The sequence below is a fragment of the Alosa pseudoharengus genome, unplaced genomic scaffold (assembly GCF_046254945.1).
Source record: "Alosa pseudoharengus isolate Yale_2024_CS ecotype anadromous, Long Island Sound unplaced genomic scaffold, YU_APseudo_1.1 YU_APseudo_1.1_scf_12, whole genome shotgun sequence".
NCBI classification, from domain to species: Eukaryota; Metazoa; Chordata; class Actinopteri; order Clupeiformes; family Clupeidae; genus Alosa; species Alosa pseudoharengus.
In genome coordinates this window covers 33,941,222-33,959,553 of record NW_027468587.1, presented here as the reverse complement: position 1 = coordinate 33,959,553, position 18,332 = coordinate 33,941,222, and the positions used below count along the sequence as shown (strand labels likewise).

At 44.5% G+C, this 18,332-nt stretch overlaps 2 protein-coding genes across 15 annotated transcripts in view; both read left to right on the top strand.

The window, feature by feature from the left end:
- ubr5 (ubiquitin protein ligase E3 component n-recognin 5) overlaps positions 1–3,906 on the top strand; it is a 36,170-nt gene extending 32,264 nt beyond the window's left edge. For 11 of the 14 annotated variants that reach the window (XM_076280958.1, XM_076280960.1, XM_076280959.1 and 8 more), the window contains exons 48-59: positions 125–175; positions 265–352; positions 465–609; positions 787–917; positions 1,087–1,147; positions 1,282–1,460; positions 1,589–1,673; positions 1,826–1,981; positions 2,100–2,213; positions 2,563–2,707; positions 2,947–3,032; positions 3,191–3,906. In XM_076280958.1, coding sequence (XP_076137073.1) covers positions 125–175; positions 265–352; positions 465–609; positions 787–917; positions 1,087–1,147; positions 1,282–1,460; positions 1,589–1,673; positions 1,826–1,981; positions 2,100–2,213; positions 2,563–2,707; positions 2,947–3,032; positions 3,191–3,403 — 1,454 coding nt within the window. In that variant the 3' untranslated portion in view covers positions 3,404–3,906. The remainder of the gene's footprint in view (positions 1–124; positions 176–264; positions 353–464; positions 610–786; positions 918–1,086; positions 1,148–1,281; positions 1,461–1,588; positions 1,674–1,825; positions 1,982–2,099; positions 2,214–2,562; positions 2,708–2,946; positions 3,033–3,190) is intronic. The other 3 variants (XM_076280961.1, XM_076280953.1, XM_076280952.1) reach the window with 1 other exon arrangement.
- A 604-nt stretch (positions 3,907–4,510) lies between these two features.
- Positions 4,511–18,248, top strand: mtdhb (metadherin b). Its single transcript, XM_076280946.1, has 13 exons — positions 4,511–5,245; positions 6,045–6,152; positions 7,033–7,123; positions 7,771–7,932; positions 8,938–8,988; positions 9,558–9,728; positions 9,995–10,057; positions 10,714–10,788; positions 10,952–11,088; positions 11,803–11,910; positions 12,239–12,370; positions 12,908–13,031; positions 16,559–18,248. The coding sequence occupies exons 1-13, from the start codon at positions 4,907–4,909 to the stop codon at positions 16,624–16,626; spliced, it is 1,629 nt and encodes a 542-aa protein (XP_076137061.1). The 5' UTR covers positions 4,511–4,906; the 3' UTR covers positions 16,627–18,248.
- Positions 18,249–18,332: the final 84 nt, after the last annotated feature.

The window sequence follows — 18,332 nt, the reverse complement described above, 5'->3', positions numbered from 1 at the left end:
CACAGAATCACAGAGGATGGCTTAGTCTAACTCTGCTGCATCTCTTGCAGCTTTCTGTCAGTTTCAACAGTCCATTTTAACACAAATAGTCCAAAAACAGTTGTTGTTGCTGTTGTTGCTGCAGTTGCTGCATTTGCTGACTTGGGCGTGAACATAGGAGAACAAGATTTGAAAGGTTTACTCTTTACAGCTTTGGCCTTTAGCTCTTAGTTGTCGCTTTTGTTAACTGACCGCTATTGTGTGTGCGTGTGTGTGTGTGTCTAGATCTCATGCAACGACTGAGGAACAGGGACCGGGAGAGGGAACGCAGGAGCGGGGGGCTGCGAGCTGGCTCCCGGCGGGACCGCGACCGGTGGGTATCTGGTGGTATTGTTGGTGGTTCCTCGGCAGTCATCTCCTCTGCCCTAGATTGAACCCCTAACTCCTAGACTGACTCCTACGGTCTGTGCCCCTGTGTTAAATAGGGACTCGAGAAGGCAGTTGTCCATCGACACCCGGCCCTTCAGGCCTGCCTCTGAAGGAAACCCCAGCGACGAGCCGGACCCACTTCCGGCACACAGACAGGCGCTGGGAGAACGGCTGTACCCCCGGGTACACGCCATGCAACCGGTACGCCTCTCTCCTTACAGCATTTCAATTAGACATCTATGTACATATATGCTTTATTGAACGTCATCCTTTGACAGTCGACATAACTTTGTAATCAGGAAATTGGTTGGACAACCGATACTGCTGTCTGTCTTGTAACGGAGATGTAATATGTAATGTGTAATGTGTTGGTTGCAGGCGTTTGCGAGTAAAATCACGGGGATGCTGCTGGAGCTGTCCCCCGCTCAGCTGCTGCTGCTCCTGGCCAGTGAGGACTCCCTGAGGGCCCGTGTGGAGGAGGCCATGGAGCTCCTTATCGCACATGGAAGGTAATTACTGCCACCACTGCTGCTCTCTGTTCAAGCTTAATCTGAAATGACACTCTGATTTAGCCCATCTACAAATTATGTATGAAAATGTCCATGAGTGGCTTTCATTGATAACCTATGCAAGCGTGCCTTGTGTATTCATGTTTTGTATTTTTGGTTTTCCTCTCAGGGAAAACGGTGCTGACAGCATATTGGACCTCGGTGTCCTGGACACCCCTGAGAAAGCACAGGTTTGTTTTTGTCCTTGGAGAGCTCACACCAGAGTTGCACTGGTTTAGTCTGGTTTTAAAGGTTCTGTTACCTCCTTTTAGGCATACTTAGAATGTTTGCCATGGTAACATGGGTCTGTTCTCCATCTCTACAGCAGGAGAACAGGAAGAGGCACGGCTCTACCCGCAGCGTGGTGGACATGGAGCTGGACGACCCCGATGATGGGGACGATAACGCCCCTCTGTTCTATCAACCGGGCAAACGGGGCTTCTACTCCCCACGACCGGGCAAGAACACGGAGGCCAGACTCAACTGCTTCCGCAACATTGGCAGGTAAGCACTCCCAGCCGCTCCCACTGCATCTCCATTGTCCTCTGCTCCCTTAAAGGGATCACATAAAGACCCGTACCTAATGATGGTGAATCTCTAAGTGATGGCTTTGATTTTTTTCCCTTTTCCAGAATACTAGGGCTTTGTCTGCTGCAGAATGAACTGTGCCCCATCACTTTGAACAGACACGTCATCAAAGTGCTGCTCGGGAGAAAGGTAAGCACACAGATGCGGTTTACTTTTCTATTTTCTTTATTATTATTTTTTTTTAAATGTCCACTTTATTTGTTACATTGCCACGTAATGCAGGTGGCTTGGACATTTGATAGGGTGCCATATTCTGAGCTGTCTGTGCCATTTGTTTGCAGGTGAACTGGCATGACTTTGCCTTCTTCGACCCAGTGATGTATGAGAGCTTGCGGCAGCTAATCCTCCACTCCCAGGCTGGGGAGGCCGAGGCCGTGTTCTCAGCCATGGACCTGGCCTTCGCCATCGACCTGTGTAAAGAGGAGGGCGCTGGACAGGTACACACCCAGTTCTGCTTATCAGAATCCTCCAGTATTGTTTTTTTTTAATTATTTTTTTTATTTCACCACAAACAATGCCATGTGATCTTAATGATCTGTTTTCTTCTCCCCTCAGGTGGAACTCTTGTCTGGTGGGGTGAACATGCCAGTGACCCCTTTGAATGTTTATGAGTATGTTAGGAAGTATGCAGAGCACAGAATGTTGGTGGTTGCTGAACAGCCTCTGCATGTAAGTATGCTGTATTGAACTTAGAAAATGGGAAATAAGTTTAGTTGTTGTTTGCAGTGTAATGTACTCATTATATGTTGATATGTAATGTATATAAATAATGATATTGCTGTATGTCCGTACCATTTTATTTGTGTTGTTCTGGGACAGTATCATCTTGTCCTTGCTACTGCCGTCAGTCGCTGGCATAGCCTCAGATACCGGCAGCTCTGCCCAGCCATGTTTCCTTTTATGGTGTAACTGACCAGGCATGAGTTTCTGGAAATAAAGGGATATAATTAGGTCAAGGCATGACACTGGGTTTGTAGAGCCCACACGTTAATTGGAATGGTGGTATGCTCCCTGACAGGCAATGAGAAAGGGTCTCCTAGATGTGCTTCCCAAGAATGCCCTGGAGGACCTCACAGCAGAGGACTTCCGGCTTCTGGTCAATGGGTGTGGAGAGGTCAATGTGCAGATGCTTATCAGCTTCACCTCATTCAACGATGAATCGGGTAAGGGTTGAGCTGCACACATCAGACCAGGCCATGTTGAGATCTTGGAAGGACTAGGTTCTGCCAGAAATGGAATTTGGCCCTTGCATCTCTCAAAATGGTGGACATCAAATAATTTATAGGTGGATATAACATCTAGCTCTTAAGTTGTTTCTTACATGTCAGATGTAAGATACATGTTCTTACTTGACATATTTTGTATGATCACTTCAGTGATTTAACATTTGTTGAATTCACAGGGGAAAATGCTGAGAAACTTCTACAGTTCAAGCGCTGGTTTTGGTCCATTGTTGAGAAGATGAGTATGACAGAAAGGCAGGATCTGGTAAGACTTATTACCATCTATATAATTGCCATCATTTACTACAGTCATTTCACATTGAATTAAAAAAAAAAAGAACTTTCTACAAAAAGTATTAACCATTGATCCACGGTCTTGGTCAACTGTATCAATAACCTGATTATTTCCCTGGGCCACTGCAGGTGTACTTCTGGACATCCAGTCCATCTCTGCCGGCTAGCGAGGAGGGCTTCCAGCCGATGCCCTCCATCACCATCCGGCCTCCAGATGACCAGCACCTGCCCACCGCCAACACCTGCATCTCCCGCCTCTATGTGCCACTCTACTCCTCCAAACAGATTCTCAAACAGAAACTCTTATTAGCCATCAAGACCAAGAACTTCGGTTTTGTGTAGAGGTTGACGAAAAAAACATGTTTACTGTTGTGTAATATTACTAGTTCCATTTTTGTAGATTTATTTTTTGTCTATACAATTTTATGGAATTTAAAGAAATGCTGTCGCATCCCTGGCGGTAATTTTGATCTGTTGTGAAAGCAGACGGCTTGTTCTTATTTTATTTTCTGTTTTATTTTTTTTTTATTTTTTCCTGAAATAAATATACATTCCTGCATTGGCTTTGTGAAGTTGAGCCCGCAGCTCTCAGTTCCATTGGCTTGAACTGTAATGTCCCAGGAATCATCTGTTCGACATGAAACTGTCTGCCGAGCCCCAGCCAAAGATGACAGCAGAAAATATTTAACAAAATAAATTTACACTGTGATTATGAATTTTTTCTTCCCCTTCTGCCCATGACAGAAAACTTACTATCACTGAGAGATCACAGCTGCCTTTGTGGAAAGTCATTTTTTCTTGTATAGGGGGAGTAGGGAATTTCAGAATAAACTTGGATGCAACTACTGGCTTTTCTTTGGTCTTTGGCATGTTTACCTGAGTAATACTAACACATTTTATGTGAGCATGAATAGATTAATTTAAACATACTTAAGGAGACAGGTGTACATCTAGATTTTTTTCTACTCAAACATGGTATGACACATGTCGTAGCCAGCTGTCATTAAGTCAGAGGGATTCAAAACATCTGTTGCAACAATAGCTGCACATTTCGGGTTATAGGAAGTTCAATTAAGGTCAGCGCCTTCTGGCACAGAAATCGTATTGCAGTCATGAGTTGAGGACTTGTCTGCTAACGTGCGCTAGGGGGTAATAATTGTATACTACGTTTTACAACTCTCAATTACAGTACAAATTAACCTGTGCAAAGCTTTGCAGATGGTGAATAATGTTAGTTGCAATCTAGTAGGTAGTAATCTATTCATCGAAATTGTGTCTGCCAACAATTAAAGATTAAAATGAACAGCGGTGAAAGGTATTTTTGAGCGGCGCCCCTTGAGAACCCCCTGTGTCCCCCTGATGAAGTTGACGTCAAAATGTCCCACCCCTCCATGTGGTGACGCCAACCAATCAATAAGCAGTATTCTGAAGTTTCAATCCATTGGCTAGTTTCGAGAACCAGCTAGCTAGCCTCGCCAAGCAAGCAGATTCTACAGATTTACCTCTGATGCTTGATTTCAGCAAGTTTAGCGTCTGTGATTGTAGATCATTCTTATCTTACCAGATCATCTAATTATTATAAGACCGCGTCTGTACTGAAACGGTGAGCGAAAATCTACCATCCAACCGGGAATACCAACTCGCGGCAACCAAGGTGATTGCTAAGAATCAGCTAGCTAGCCAGCCCTCTGAACGTCCACAAGCTTGCTAACGTCAGTCTAGTGGTCGAAATTCGGCGAACGATTAGCAGCTAGTTCCTTTCGAGTTTGTTTGCAGACATCGCGTTAAAACTATGTTAGTTTAGTTTATCACACAGCATATATTACCGTCCGGTTCTAGTGTACGATGGCAGCAAGCTGGCAGGACGCTGCTACTCAGCAGGCTGAGCAGTTGGCGGCCCGCTTGAAGGAGCTCCTGTCGTCTGGCCTAGGCTATCTCAACTCAGAACTCGGTGTGGATTTGGGTCTGAAGCCTGATCTCTATCCGCCATGGGTTATCCTCTCAACGGCATGTATGGGATTATTGGTGATTGTGGTAGTTTGGGCCTTTGTTTGTCGTGGTCTATTTAGGGGTAAAGGTAGGTCGAAAAGAACTGAGACCATAGCGGAGACTGTGAAACCAACTGTAAAGACTCCCAAACCCGAAGATCAGAAGAAGAAGAGCAAAAAGAAACCATCTGAGAAGGTAGTGCTAACGTGTCTTTGCCAAAAATCAACCACATGACGTGGTGACATTTGCCACATCATTCAGGAACTTGTTGAAAGTAGCGTAGTTAGCTTGTAGGGTGGCTGAGCTCAGTCAACCTCAAAGTTAGCCAAGTAACGTTAGCCGAAGTTAACGTTATAAACTTAGCTAGCTTTGGTTGGCTGTCTACCCATTGATTTTAACCTTAACGTTAACAGCTGTGTTGGCTCCTACTTTTTGTTGATGGGTGGATAGGTCTGTCCTACATTTAAAAATAAGATAAATACTGTTTGTGTAGTAGAAGTTCAATATGTGCTAGCTTCGTACACATAGAGCTACAAAGCAAAAGTGTTTTGTTAGCTGGTTAATAGTGTGCATGCAATTACAGATTAGTTAACGTTATCTGTGTCGTGGTGCCTGGCAGTTCAACGACCTATCTAGGCAGCTAATTTGGGGATTTGTGTTGTAATGTTCTGAAAATAAAACAAGGCCCCTAATATAGTGACTGGTTTAGATAACTGACCAACAAGGAAAATAATGCCTATTTGCTAACAATTTTATGTTGAAATGTTCCTAAATTAATATACCTGCCTGTAGGTGAAATGAACAACTAACGTTACCAGGTTGGCTAAAATAACCGTGTTCCAGTATTTTAAGTGGTTTAATGTTATGTTTCTCATTTGGTAACGTGTGGTGTCTGATTATTTCCTCGGCCTTGCAACTTATGTGGCTGTGTCGATGTCACATCTAGGTATGTAAATGATATCTTCCCAAATGCTATCATCCCAATCCTCCACAGAAACCACAAGCAAACGGTCGCCCAGTTGTTGAACAAGAACCGGAAGTCAAAGTGACTGAAGAAATTCCTGCTGTCCAGCAACCCACACCAGAGAACAAGACTGACAAGGTGAGAAGAGTGTGTAGGTTGTGGAAACCTTTTGTCAGTGTTGGTTGTTGTGACCGTTATTGTGCTGTATCCTTTGAGGAAAAAACCTAACCACAACTACAATACGTTCAGTGTGTTTTTGATGGGGATGACGTGATGTGGAGGGCATAGTAAAAAAAAGGTGTTCACCATTATTGCAATTAACTGTACACACATTATTTTGTTGCTGTTGTCTTCCTCTGTGTTTTCATATAGTCAGACCCTTTGAATTCATGTAACACCTTAAATAAAGTATTAACATGCACAAAAGACACATTAATCATTGTCTGTTGTCAACCCCTCATATATCATTGGACTTGGAACATTTCATTCCTCCTTAACAAAAAAGCACAAATGCCACCATTTGTCACAGTGCATTTTAAGACAACTCAGTAGACACTGGCTTACTGTACTGGGGCCTACTGGCCTCTTAGGTGCTCTGAGCCAGCACCTGCTTGTCCTTGCTAACTGGCAGTGAAAGTACAGTGATATGATTGACCCAGCTGCTAGTGTCAGATTGCAGCCTGAACTTGCAGATTCAGCTATTCCTGCTACAGAATTTCAGTTCTTCCAAATTTAGTGTAGCCAGTTTTGGCCTAAGTCAAATTTGCTATTGCATTTAATGGTGTCAGTAGTAGACATACTAATTGGCTGGTGATTTATTTGTCTGACAAACTGTGAGTAGCATTGTTTTTTCCATGTAATTATTCGGCTTTGGTCAGTAAACACAGCTACAGTGACTGTTTTGGATCTTTTAAAAGACTCTTCCCCTTTGTGAAATTAATATAAAAAGACAAAGGCAGGGGGTATTCAATTATATAGAGCTTATAGTCGGGTAAAATTGTGAATTTTTTTCTTATAGGCAAAGAACAAGAAGAAGAAGCCTAAACCTGCCACTGTTCCAGAGACCAAGGCTCTTGTTTCTTCTTCTGCCAAAGAGCCTGAACCAGAAGGTAAGCTGTCTACTCAGCAAATCTCAGGTGTGTCTCACTGATTCTTCAGTGTTTTGCGTTGTGCTCTTGTAACGGAAGTCTGAACTAATAGAGGAGGATGTCAGGATGCCTCAGCAGATGTTGCAATGCTCAGTAGACTAACCAGGTCAGAAACAGTTAGTGCTCTTGTAACAGTGCATTGTGAGTGCATTAGTAGATGTTTCATCAGTTGAGGCAGAACATAAAAAATGGGAAGCATTTACTCCCCATTCTTACATTCCCTGTATCTTAGCTTGGGCAATAATTCAGGTGAAAAAAGTCACTAAATAGTGTTCTCGGGTGATTGGCTTATTCTGCTCACCAAGTGATGTATGGGGCACATTTGATCCTCCTATCTCCTCCTCTTTTTTATGACTGCTGTTTGCCTTGCATTTTTCAGCTCGTTCACAGTATGTAATAGAATTCTCTCTGTTTGGTTAAATGAATTGTGCAGAGCCACTGAGAGAGCTCTGACTCATTTCACATTATGTGCTCTCATCCATGAATCCCTTGTGAGCAGCTGCATGTCATCTGCACTGCTCTAGGCAGCCTTTTCACTAAATGAAAGCAGACTGCATGCTGCACATGTGCACGAGGACCAGTGTTTGATATTCTGCTCTGACATTCAGGGAACTGGGAGACCAAAGTCAGCAACCGTGAGAAGCGTCAGCAGAAACGGAAGGAGAAGGGCACAGGCGACGCCTCCCCTAGCCCCGGAGGAGCCGAGCCCCCCGCCACCCCATCCCCAGCCCCTGAGCCGGCCAAGCCCACCACCCAGAAGAAGAGCAAAGGTGCAGTTGCAGCTCAGCACACAGATCTGCTGCGTGTTGCTGCATGAAGCCCCTAGATCAGTGAACACAGGAAGTTACATTTGTCACCAGAGCGTGTGCGCCATGTGGGATTCACTGAAACTTTTTTTTGTCTCGTCACACTGATTCAGTGGGCTGCTGCAGGCAAACAGATGGCTAATTTGTAGTTCAGGTGGAAAGTGCTGTCTGGCCCCAAGGGAGTTGTTCCATGTGGCTGTTTCAGTTCCTGAGATTATACGAAGAGCCACCTGGGAGATCTTTATCCCATTCTCCTTAGGAGAGATTGAAACTGTTTTAACCATTGAGGCATATACAAGAATATAATTAATATATAATTAATGTTTAATAATGTTTGTTTGTATGGTATTTAAAACAATTGAAATTTAGAGTTGGTTAGGCATTAAGAAATATCATATTTGGGAAAGGTGTAGGGCCTGTCTTTATTCTACACAGATTTAAACAATTTAAAGATGCCACAGTAAGTAGTAAGAAAACAATGAACATTTTGACTACATTGCTGAAGAGAACCTGGAATAGGGTGTTTTAAGATGGAAGGAAGTATTTTCTAAAGTCATTTCAAAGAAACATTAATGGCAAAGCTGCTGAAAATATGGTGTGCACAAAATTAGGTCAGTCGACACCCCTGAACTCTATTTTTGTTAGTTTTTTTTTTTACCAAACCATAGCTTGTGGAAAGGCTAATCCACCACATACAAAATTCTGTCTGTCACTTACACACAGACAGAATTGAAGGTTGGCAGACTGTAGCCATTGCAGCTATTATTACACACATGCTGTGTTTTTAATGATCTTATAAAAAATGGTTGGTAAAGATTGTTAGTGCTTCAAATGTTGACTTTCTGATTATTGTTAGTCATCCATACTGATTTATGTTTTTAGGATTTTTTTGAACCCTTCCTTCTTGAGCAATGTGTGTTTCAGTTTGTGGTTAATCATACAGTATTTGTGTATTTGCTTTTATTGCAGTGGTGGCTGTCCGTGCTAAACCTGAGAAAGCAGAGCCTGTGGCAACTCAAGGTAAAGGTCAGCTGACAACCCAACATCCGTCCACCAGATGGCATTACGGCCTTTTCTTAGTTCTTAATTACTTAAAGGTGCCGTCAGTAATTCGAAACGATTTCTAACATTTGTGTCACATTCAGCGAATATTTCCTCACAATCCGCCAGCTCTCCTTTCCGTGACTACACTGTAAAAGATGGTCTTTGTGCGCAGCCCTGGCTCTGTGAACTGGAAACAAACAAAGTGGAGCAAGCCTGCCCCCCAAACAGAACAAAACTGTTCTATACACTCATTGAAAGGGGGTGTGAGGGGGCAAGAGCTTAGAGAAATGGAAGGGGAATTTAGGAAAGGGTTTGGTGAATTCGCCTCGCTGTTTTTTTTTTTTTTTTTGGTGTTGCTGGACGTGACGTCGTCCAGAATCTGTCGGCATCTTTGAAGCAGCACCTACTGTATGTGCTGTGTAACACTAACTGTTAGGGTGCCTTATGAGTTGCTTATGATTGTGGTGAGTTGCATTAGATTTGCAACAGTAAACAGTGTAGTGGTGACCGGCTGGAGGCACTGACCAGTTGTGTCTGTCTTCCAGTGACTGCCCACCGGGAGCAGACGCCAGCAGTGAACGGAGGCGAATGGAACAGCGTTGCCGTGGCGATCCCACCTCAGAAGAAGGCTCCAAAGGCCGAGAACTGGACCGCCCTGCCCAAGAAACCCGTCCAGCCCAATCCCGAGGTGTCCGTCTGGGGGCAGGATGTCGACGGTACAGATTGAAATGTGTCCTGCTAACTTCCCAAGCATGGAGTGTTTTTGACTAAACAAACACCCATATGTATACACGCACACACAACACGCACACAACAATACAAGTTTTTTGACTCATCCACACAGTCCATCACACACAAATAAGAGGACTGTCACAAGCCACACTGGAGTTCTGCTGTGTAGGAGGGAAGGCTGTTTTGTTTCAACACTAAAGGGGAGACCGTGCCAAGCATTCTTAAGTTGTTTTCTCTGTGGTCCTTCTAGGATGGACTGTTGTGGACAGGGGAATCCCATCTGCATTCCCTGGACTGGGCCACCCAGCATCTGGTATTTGTATACTTTTGTACCATTTCAGTTTTTCTTTATTCAGCAGCAAAGTAGTCAGTGTTTTATATTGCTTCAACTCTGCTTTTCTGTCTTTGACTCTGACCTGTAGATGGTGCAGTTTGACCACTGTATAAAATCAGACATTCTGAAATAGTTTGGTTTGTTAGGTCTTAGCATGTGGATATTCCCTATCCATGTAGATCAGTCTTTCTCAAACTTCTTCAGACCAAGGACCACTTAACCAGTAAAACAAAAACTCACGGACCACCTAGCTAAAAAAAAAAAAAGAGTAGACCTACTTTAACAGTATATTACACAATAGGCCTACTCAATGAACCACCTTGCTTATTGTCTTTGCACCTTGCTTATTGTGTCAGACTAGGATTATATGATTTTACATAGGCAGTGTTGCAGAACTGTTTGGATTTACATACAAGTTGGTTCAATATAGCAAACAACTCCTCTATATTATATTTTACCCCGTCTGTTTGCGGACCACTTGGGATAGCTTGCGGACCACTAGTGGTCCCTGGACCACACTAAGAAACACTAATGTAGATGACATGAAACAATGTTGAGCTCCAAAAGTAATGCTTTTTGAAATGGGACAGCTGATCAGAGGGGGGGTCATTAAGTTTATTTTTCTGCCTTTCTAGCCATGGAATCTCGGCCTGTGGTAGAGCCGCAGTGGTCCGACCCGCCTCCCGTGGAAGATGAGTGGTCTGGACAGAGTAAGAACTCGCTCTGATCTTTCCCTCACAGAATATGTCAAAACGAGCATCAGAACCTCCCCATTGGTATCTTATAAAACAGAGTCTGGGGAGATGTTGTGTGTGTGAATGTGCTTCTATGTAGGTGTGTTAACTGAAGTGTTCTCGGCCGTGTGCTTGCTAGATGGTGTGGACCCGTCCTCTGATTGGAACGCTCCGTCTGAAGCGTGGGAGAACTACGAGGAGCCAGAGGCCCCCGCCCCTCCTCCAGAGAAGCCGGCCGCCACCCCACTGACCGACGCCACTGCTGAAGATGCACAGGTGGGCCATCTGCACAGACGCAGCACTAGGGGACCAGCACTAGCCACAGTTAAAACAGCAAAGAATATTTCTCTCCTCCAGTTTTCCAAACCATCCCCATTTCCACCAGTGTGTTGTTGCTTTTGAAGTACAGTTGTTCAGTTCTTATGGGCAGCATATTCATTTCCCCATAAATCCGGTCCATTGAGCAGTAGCTGCTCAGCTAGACTCCCTAGCAACAAGTGTAAGCGCTCCTCCATGTGAGGGAGCGAAAATGCCTTCCTCTCTTCCTTACACCACAGAGCACAGGGCAGCTGTGGCTACTGTACAGGAGTGGCCTGTAAAAACACGGCTGCTGCATCCTGTTTGCGCCGTGGCCCAGGGCTGGATAGGTGAACAGGGATTTGAGCTGACCTGGAACAACAGCTCAATCGCTGGCGTTGAGGTCCTGGTTCTAACCTGCACGCTCTGCAGGGAAATACTCAGCACCTCATTCCTTACTCTGACACCTCTTGGGGGGGATGTTGTGTTTTTGGAGTTACCTCGTAAATCCACAGAAAACCAATCTGAAGGTGTCCTCTAGTCTTGGCGAATGTCTCATGTGGACAGACTGTGTGCGTGCCATTAGTTAGCCTGCCGTCCGTACCTTTATTCAGCACCAGGGAGTCGTGCACATAAACAGCACCTTTGTAGACACTGAAACACTCCCAACACTGCAATCTTCCTGAATCGCAGGGCTCCGACGATGACAAGGACAAAGCCGACCCCGGCGAGGGCGGGAAGAGCAAGAAGAAAAAGAAGAAGAAGAAGAAGAAGGCCGACGAGACTGAAGCAACTGCTCAGGTAGATACACAAAGCAGCCCTCCCCTGCTGCCATTCTAGAGACCCTGTTGTGCTCCGTCATAGAACAAGCTGGTGTCACAAGCTGCCGATGGCAGGCAGTCGTCTTTTTAATTACCCACAGTACCTCTAGATGGCACAGTCACCTATTGCATTTGAATGAGCAGGAACCATGCAGTACAAAACAGTTTTCTCTGCTGTACAAAACAATGTTCTCCATTATTTGAATTTGTACTTATTTTGCTCTTATCTTGTCTTCATATTTAATGTTTATGTCATTGAGAACATATGTGCACTGGGAGGGAAACCCAAATGCTGTGTGTCTCCACAGGAGGAGGTGAAGGAGACCCCAGCGGAAGTAGCGCCTCCCCCTCCGCCCGCACAGGCCCCCACTAAAGCTGCTGCCAAGGCCACGAAGAACGCCAAGCCTGCCAAGCCGTCCCCTGCACCTGCCCCAGCCGAGGTCAGTGCCACACCCATCTAGTAGTGTCTGGGCCATAGCCATGTGAACACACATCTAGTAGCGTCTGGGCCATAGCCATGTGAACACACATCTAGTAGTGTCTGGGCCATAGCCATGTGAACTCTGTAAAAGATACTCTAATGCACACACACACACCATTTTAATATGCTGTGGAGCAGGACCGAGTCAATGTAAAGTCAGCTGTTGGTTTAAGTTGCCACTTGCCAGGCATCTGTGATGTTCAATTCATTTTAAAGGCTGAACTTCACTGTTACAGACATGCAAGCTATTGAGCTTAATCTAGCAATGTAATAACTGTTTATTCTACTTACCTTCCTGGTTATAATATATTGTGCCTATTTGCACGTTTTAAGGAAGGTGTTCTGTCAGTTGAGATATTACTTTTGGTCCGTGAGCATAAATAAGGTGCTTTGCACCAGATAGTAACGTCAGATGTCGCATACCTTGAGTGTTCTACCAGCTACTGAACTCGAGTCAAAGATACTGACACAGCCACATGCCATCACCTTGTCACAGGCTGACCCTCCCCGAGCCGCTGTGCAGGAGAAGGCCGTCCAGAAGACCCCCTCCCAAGTGCCACAGGGGCCTGCCGACGCTAAAGCCGCTGGCAAGCAGCCCGCCGGCCCGGCTCCTGCCCAGGGTGAGTCACCCAACACACGACACCATCACCTCGCCCGCACCGCTGGGAACGCACGCCGGGCACTGAGGGGACCGTAAGATGATCAGCCACAGTTGGGCTACGCATCAATGACCCGGGAACACGGAACAGCTCCGTTTACACGTCCAGGTTATTGACTTGCACTTAAACAAGCAAGCTACTAAACCTGCTAAAGAGCTCTCATGGTTGGGGGTGCTACTGCTTTATACTGTATCACTGTGAAGCTATGTGGAGTATTCCATGTGATACGCAGGACTATGCAGTATACCCCTTAAAAAGCATCACCATCTCAGTATACCCACTTAAAATAGACAAGGATAGGTATTAACATTTGGGGTTGATCACAGTTTACCCACTACAGCTAACTAGACTACATCACAGTATACCCACTACAGCAGGGGTCTCAAACTTAAGTGAGCTGGGGGCCACTTCTGCCAATGTCATCTGATTGGAGGGCCACGTCAGTGTTAAAGAATAATACAAAAAAAGAATGGCTATTTCCTAAAATGCAATGTTTTTTTTTTTAAATACTGTATTTTCAAACACAAAACTACAAACAGAAAGTGCAAGTCTTAGGGCCCGTCCCAATACCTCCCCTACCCCTAGATTTTTGCCCTAACCCTCGTTTTTGCGCGTGCACGTGTAGGGCTAGGGTGTCCCATTACTATAGGGAGCAAGGGGAAGTGCTATTTTGCCCTTAAAATCAACCCTCAAAACATAGCCAGGACCGATGCAGGCTTAAAACGAAGTGGGAGATGAAATTACCCTGGATACCGTGCGAGCTCAGAGAGCCGGCCAAATTTCTCATATATTTTCGCAAATAAGCATATTAAAATTTCGGAATATGTTGGAATATGTTAGCTGGATGCACATCTGATGGACTGTTGAGTTTTAAACACTAATGTTAGAAAATATTTCACGAAGCTATCTGACGATGTTCATGATATCTGCTGAGTGCTTTGAGAGAGTCTGCCCATTAAATAACGTTATATATCTGATCTGGGTAGTTTCGTCAATATTTAAGGTGGGTGTTCTGGCGTTCACATGAACACGAATATCTTTGTTGATTAACTAGACGTAGATAAACCAGCACAGCCCACACAACAACGACCGCTGGAATGGGCATGTTCCTGAATGAAAATAGTAGCAGGCTACTACCGGTAGACACGTCGGCGCTGCGTGTGACGTAGGTGAGCACGTTCGCTACGCTAATTTGCATTTAGTGGTGTCCCAATTTATAGGGAAAGATCTTCACCTCCACTTCCCTTGTCAAGGGGGCTTTAATGTTGAGGGCAATCAAAACCAAGTGGAAGTTTTAAGGGGGGAGAAATGGGATGGGCCCTAAGACACCTATGCTAGCAACCTTAGCTCATAAATAAAATAATGATAAAATAAATATTAATACAAATGATAAAAACAAACAAAAAAGCATAAAAACAGATAGGCCTATGTCTGTGTTTCACACCAAATAAAAATATTTTCCTCTCATAACTTTTTTTAAACCTGGCAAACTAGGCATCAGGGTTAAGAAAGCAACACCATTGGATTTTTATATCAACATTTCAAAAGGCCATGGCTTGAAAGTGGTCAGAGATAAAGTCCTACTGTAAATGTAAAAATCTTTGAGTATAAACATAAGTTTATGAAGGGGGTACATTTACTCATCTAATTTGCCACTGGATGGCAAGCACCTCAAATGATGCACCTTTCAGTAAATACTGGATGAACATATTTGAGCAGGTTTACTTTCTTTTTTGTCATATTACCCACATAACAAATTAACAGGAAAACACCTAAGATGTACCAACAATAGTAAACTATTACTAGCCTATAACCACAAGGCCTACAATAAAGTATCCTGGTCAAATCAGTTCCTATCGCGGGTGACTTTGTAGTTCTTCAGAGCCCTATTTCTACTACCCCTGCTGTCTGTACCACATCCATTACGGACGCCATAATCACGATTACCACTGCAACCTCCAAGCTATGTTGGGCAGAGGGTCGAAATAAGCTTGGTTTGCTAGAGGACACCGTCGTATAGGCTACACGCAACGCACCTCCATTCACAGACGCACCGTGACTATCACTGTCAATAGACGATCGATAATCTCCAAAAGGATATTCTCCTTCAGAATCAGAATAGGTGAATACCCAAGCCTACCCAAGACTTCATCACACGTGAACGTTTTGTGTAGGCCTATTTCTGCTTCAATTTGTGCAAAACTATGGCCTGCATCGCTTCCGCGTCATTACAAATGCACGTCTTCGTGTTTATCGCGTGTAATAGCCTACAAGTATTTCCTGAACACTTTGTGCAGCGATTTTGGGTTTGAATCAAGCTCTGGATGTCTAGCAAATAGTGGAGGAGAGTACAAATGAGATTTGTCACCGTACTTGGATCTATCGTCTATTTTAATCAGTATCGTTGTTTGTTGCAATTAAAAATACCCTTAAGGGCCGGATTACATTATTATTTTAACATAGGCCGCAGGCCGGAATTGGGCCGGACGCGGGCTGGATTTGGCCCGCGGGCCGGGAGTTTGAGACCCCTGCACTACAGCTAACTAGACTACACCACTGCTGTGAAGCTATGTGGAGTGTTCTACTTTTGACCTATAAATATTTCCATCTTAAGAGCAAGGAGCAGATGCACACTCATACACCTGCAGGAATCCATTATAGAACTTGTGCTTCTGCTAGTCCTCATAATGTCTGTGATGATGACTCTGGTTAAAAAGAAGAGCTCAGCAATAACCGTGTCCCACTCTGCCATCATTGTGGGCTGTTCCACTTGTGCTTTCCCCTGCTGTGTCTGTCCGGCTGGCCATATGAAGTGCTTCCTCCACACTTCCCCTCAGAGCTGTGGAGAAGCTCATGTGCTCCCAGGTCACGCTCCTCTCGCCCGGCAGCTCACCGCCGTCTCCCCAGCAGATGGCTCCTGTATGTGCCCCCTTCACTACGTCCCATCCTCCCCGGTAGTCTCTGGGTGAGCAGCTTTTGTTGTGCTGATTTATGGGCCTGTGAGGAAGTGGGCTGGCCAGATGGTCTGCGCTCCAAAGCTCAAGCAGAGGCAGCCTGCCTGCCTGCCCCTCCGCCCGCCCGTCTGCCGGGTCCAGCACTGGACCGCTGGCCCCTACTCCCTCTGCTCTCATCACACAGCAGTGTTGTTATTTGGTGGGAGGGGTGGAGCAGCGCTAATGTCTCTGACTGGTTCCATTAATGACCTATGGATACTTTAGCAGTGTCTGCTAAATATCAGTCAACTTATTGTGCTGCTTATTATGGTTATTTAACTTTAACTGGACTGGCTGTGTACGTTGTGAGGTGGGTGCTCTAAACATCTTATTTTTGGGGGGTTTCCCAGAGAAGAGTGTCGGGCTGCTAGTGCCAAAATGGCATTCTAGTTTGTTCTCCAGATTAAGTGTGAATGTATAGTTATCTTCAAGATGTTAAAGATGTGTGGCCATGTACACCTTGTTTGAGCCCCTCCTGTGCTTTCTCCTCCTCAGACAAACCCCAGACCAAGCCAGAGTCCCCAAAGCAGGTGAAGAAGAAGAAGGCCCGGAGGGAAACATGAGCTGCAGACTGACATCAAGAGTTTATATGCAACATATAAAAAAAAAAGAGGAAGAAGTGGGGTGGGGAAAAAAAAGATTTTTAAGACCTGAAAGATCATGCATATGCAATACTGAAGAGTGTACAGACTTTTGTATGAAGTGACTACTTTTTTTAAAAGAAAAGACGTCAATTGCTAGTCTCACCTTCTTTGACCTTTGTGTGAATGAATTAGATGATGCACTGTCCACTACGCGATATCTTCTAGTGGATGTTCCATGAGATGAATTTTGTATTTTGTCATTATGATCATTGTTTTGCTTTTTTTTATTTTATTTTTTTATTATTATTTGTGTTGATTATGAGTCCACTGAAAAGCGCTGACGTTTGGACTCGAGCTGTCTTTGCAGTGTTGATGCGAGGCACGCGCCTGGTCCCGGCGTTGGCGCGTCCAGTGGCTTGTTAAAACTAGTAGCCTATAGCACTGTGCTTCTGATGCAGCTTCTCTCGCCCTCTGCTAAAGCTCTTCCCGTTATCACAAGCGAGACTCCTCACTCCTCCCAAGCTGGAGGTTAGGCATGTATGCAGGCCTTTATGGAAAGAGTCGTTTCAAACTAAAAGACTCTTCAGCTCCTGGCTAATGCCCTGAGGGTGCAAAGTGGGCTCTTCTCAGCTATCTGATTACTACAGCGTCCTACAACACTTTCTGCTTTTTCGGGGGAGGGGTTGTGGTCATCTTTTGCTTTAATGAATCACATCTAGATATCTTAAATGTTCTGAAACGTTGATTGGTAGTCATGACACATTGACACATATTTCTAACCTCTTCAGATCAGAATGCCAAGCCATATGTAAGAAATATAGTAATAATTCATTCAAATGGGCAGTTTTCTACTGTTCAAGACTGAGCTTTGAAATGTGCTGTGTATTACCTTTCCAACATATCTGTGTGTGTGTGTGTGTGTGCGTGCGTGTACTCACGCACACATCTTCTGCTGATTATCTGTGTGAAATAGCTGGTATCTTTCTGAGAAGTAATCATGTGGGAACGAAGAGGGATTTCAACCGCTTCAAACTGTTTTGATCAGTACAGCATCAGGAACAAATTCTAATGCCTTATTAACTAATAGTCTGTAGTTGGGAGAGAAAACATGTCTGCTATTTCATGTGCTGTATGTGATGAATGCAGGGCAGAGAGGAACAATTGATGTGGATGGGGGGATTGGTAGAGGTGTGATGAGCAGATGTTTTTGCGCTGTTGGGAGTTAATATTTGTCTTCATATGGCTACAACCTTGTAGTCTGTGATGCCAGTTAATTTTCTTCCATGGTCTCCCTGCCTATTTCAGTTTGTGCAGCTGATGTTGCAGTGGCAGCACGTTTGCATGGCACAGTTTCTGCACCTGTGTCTTACTGCTAGTGTGAGCGCTAGTGTGTTGACACAGTGATGGGAGAACATTTAGGTTCCTTGATAACCTGCCTTATCTTACCCTACACCCCCCCCCCCCCCCCCCCAAAATCTTATTACGTATGTTAGTGTTATTATTTATTTCTACCAAATCACTAAAACATAATTTTTGATCTTCTAAAATAAGAAAATTGTTACAATTCTTAGTTAATTTGTCAAAATAAACTGTAATTTGTATCTGCTTTGCATGTGAGTTATTTGTCTCTGTCCTTCACAATCAAGTCGATTTTTTTGACATTAACATGCAATGTGACTCATGGA

Bases quoted from the DNA above. Each gene is read 5' to 3' on its own strand.
- mtdhb (XM_076280946.1), top strand. From the start codon at position 4,907: ATGGCAGCAAGCTGGCAGGACGCTGCTACTCAGCAGGCTGAGCAGTTG. The intron at 11,911-12,238 runs GTAGATACACAA...GTGTCTCCACAG, and splicing joins AGACTGAAGCAACTGCTCAG to GAGGAGGTGAAGGAGACCCC. The intron at 12,371-12,907 runs GTCAGTGCCACA...ACCTTGTCACAG, and splicing joins CTGCACCTGCCCCAGCCGAG to GCTGACCCTCCCCGAGCCGC.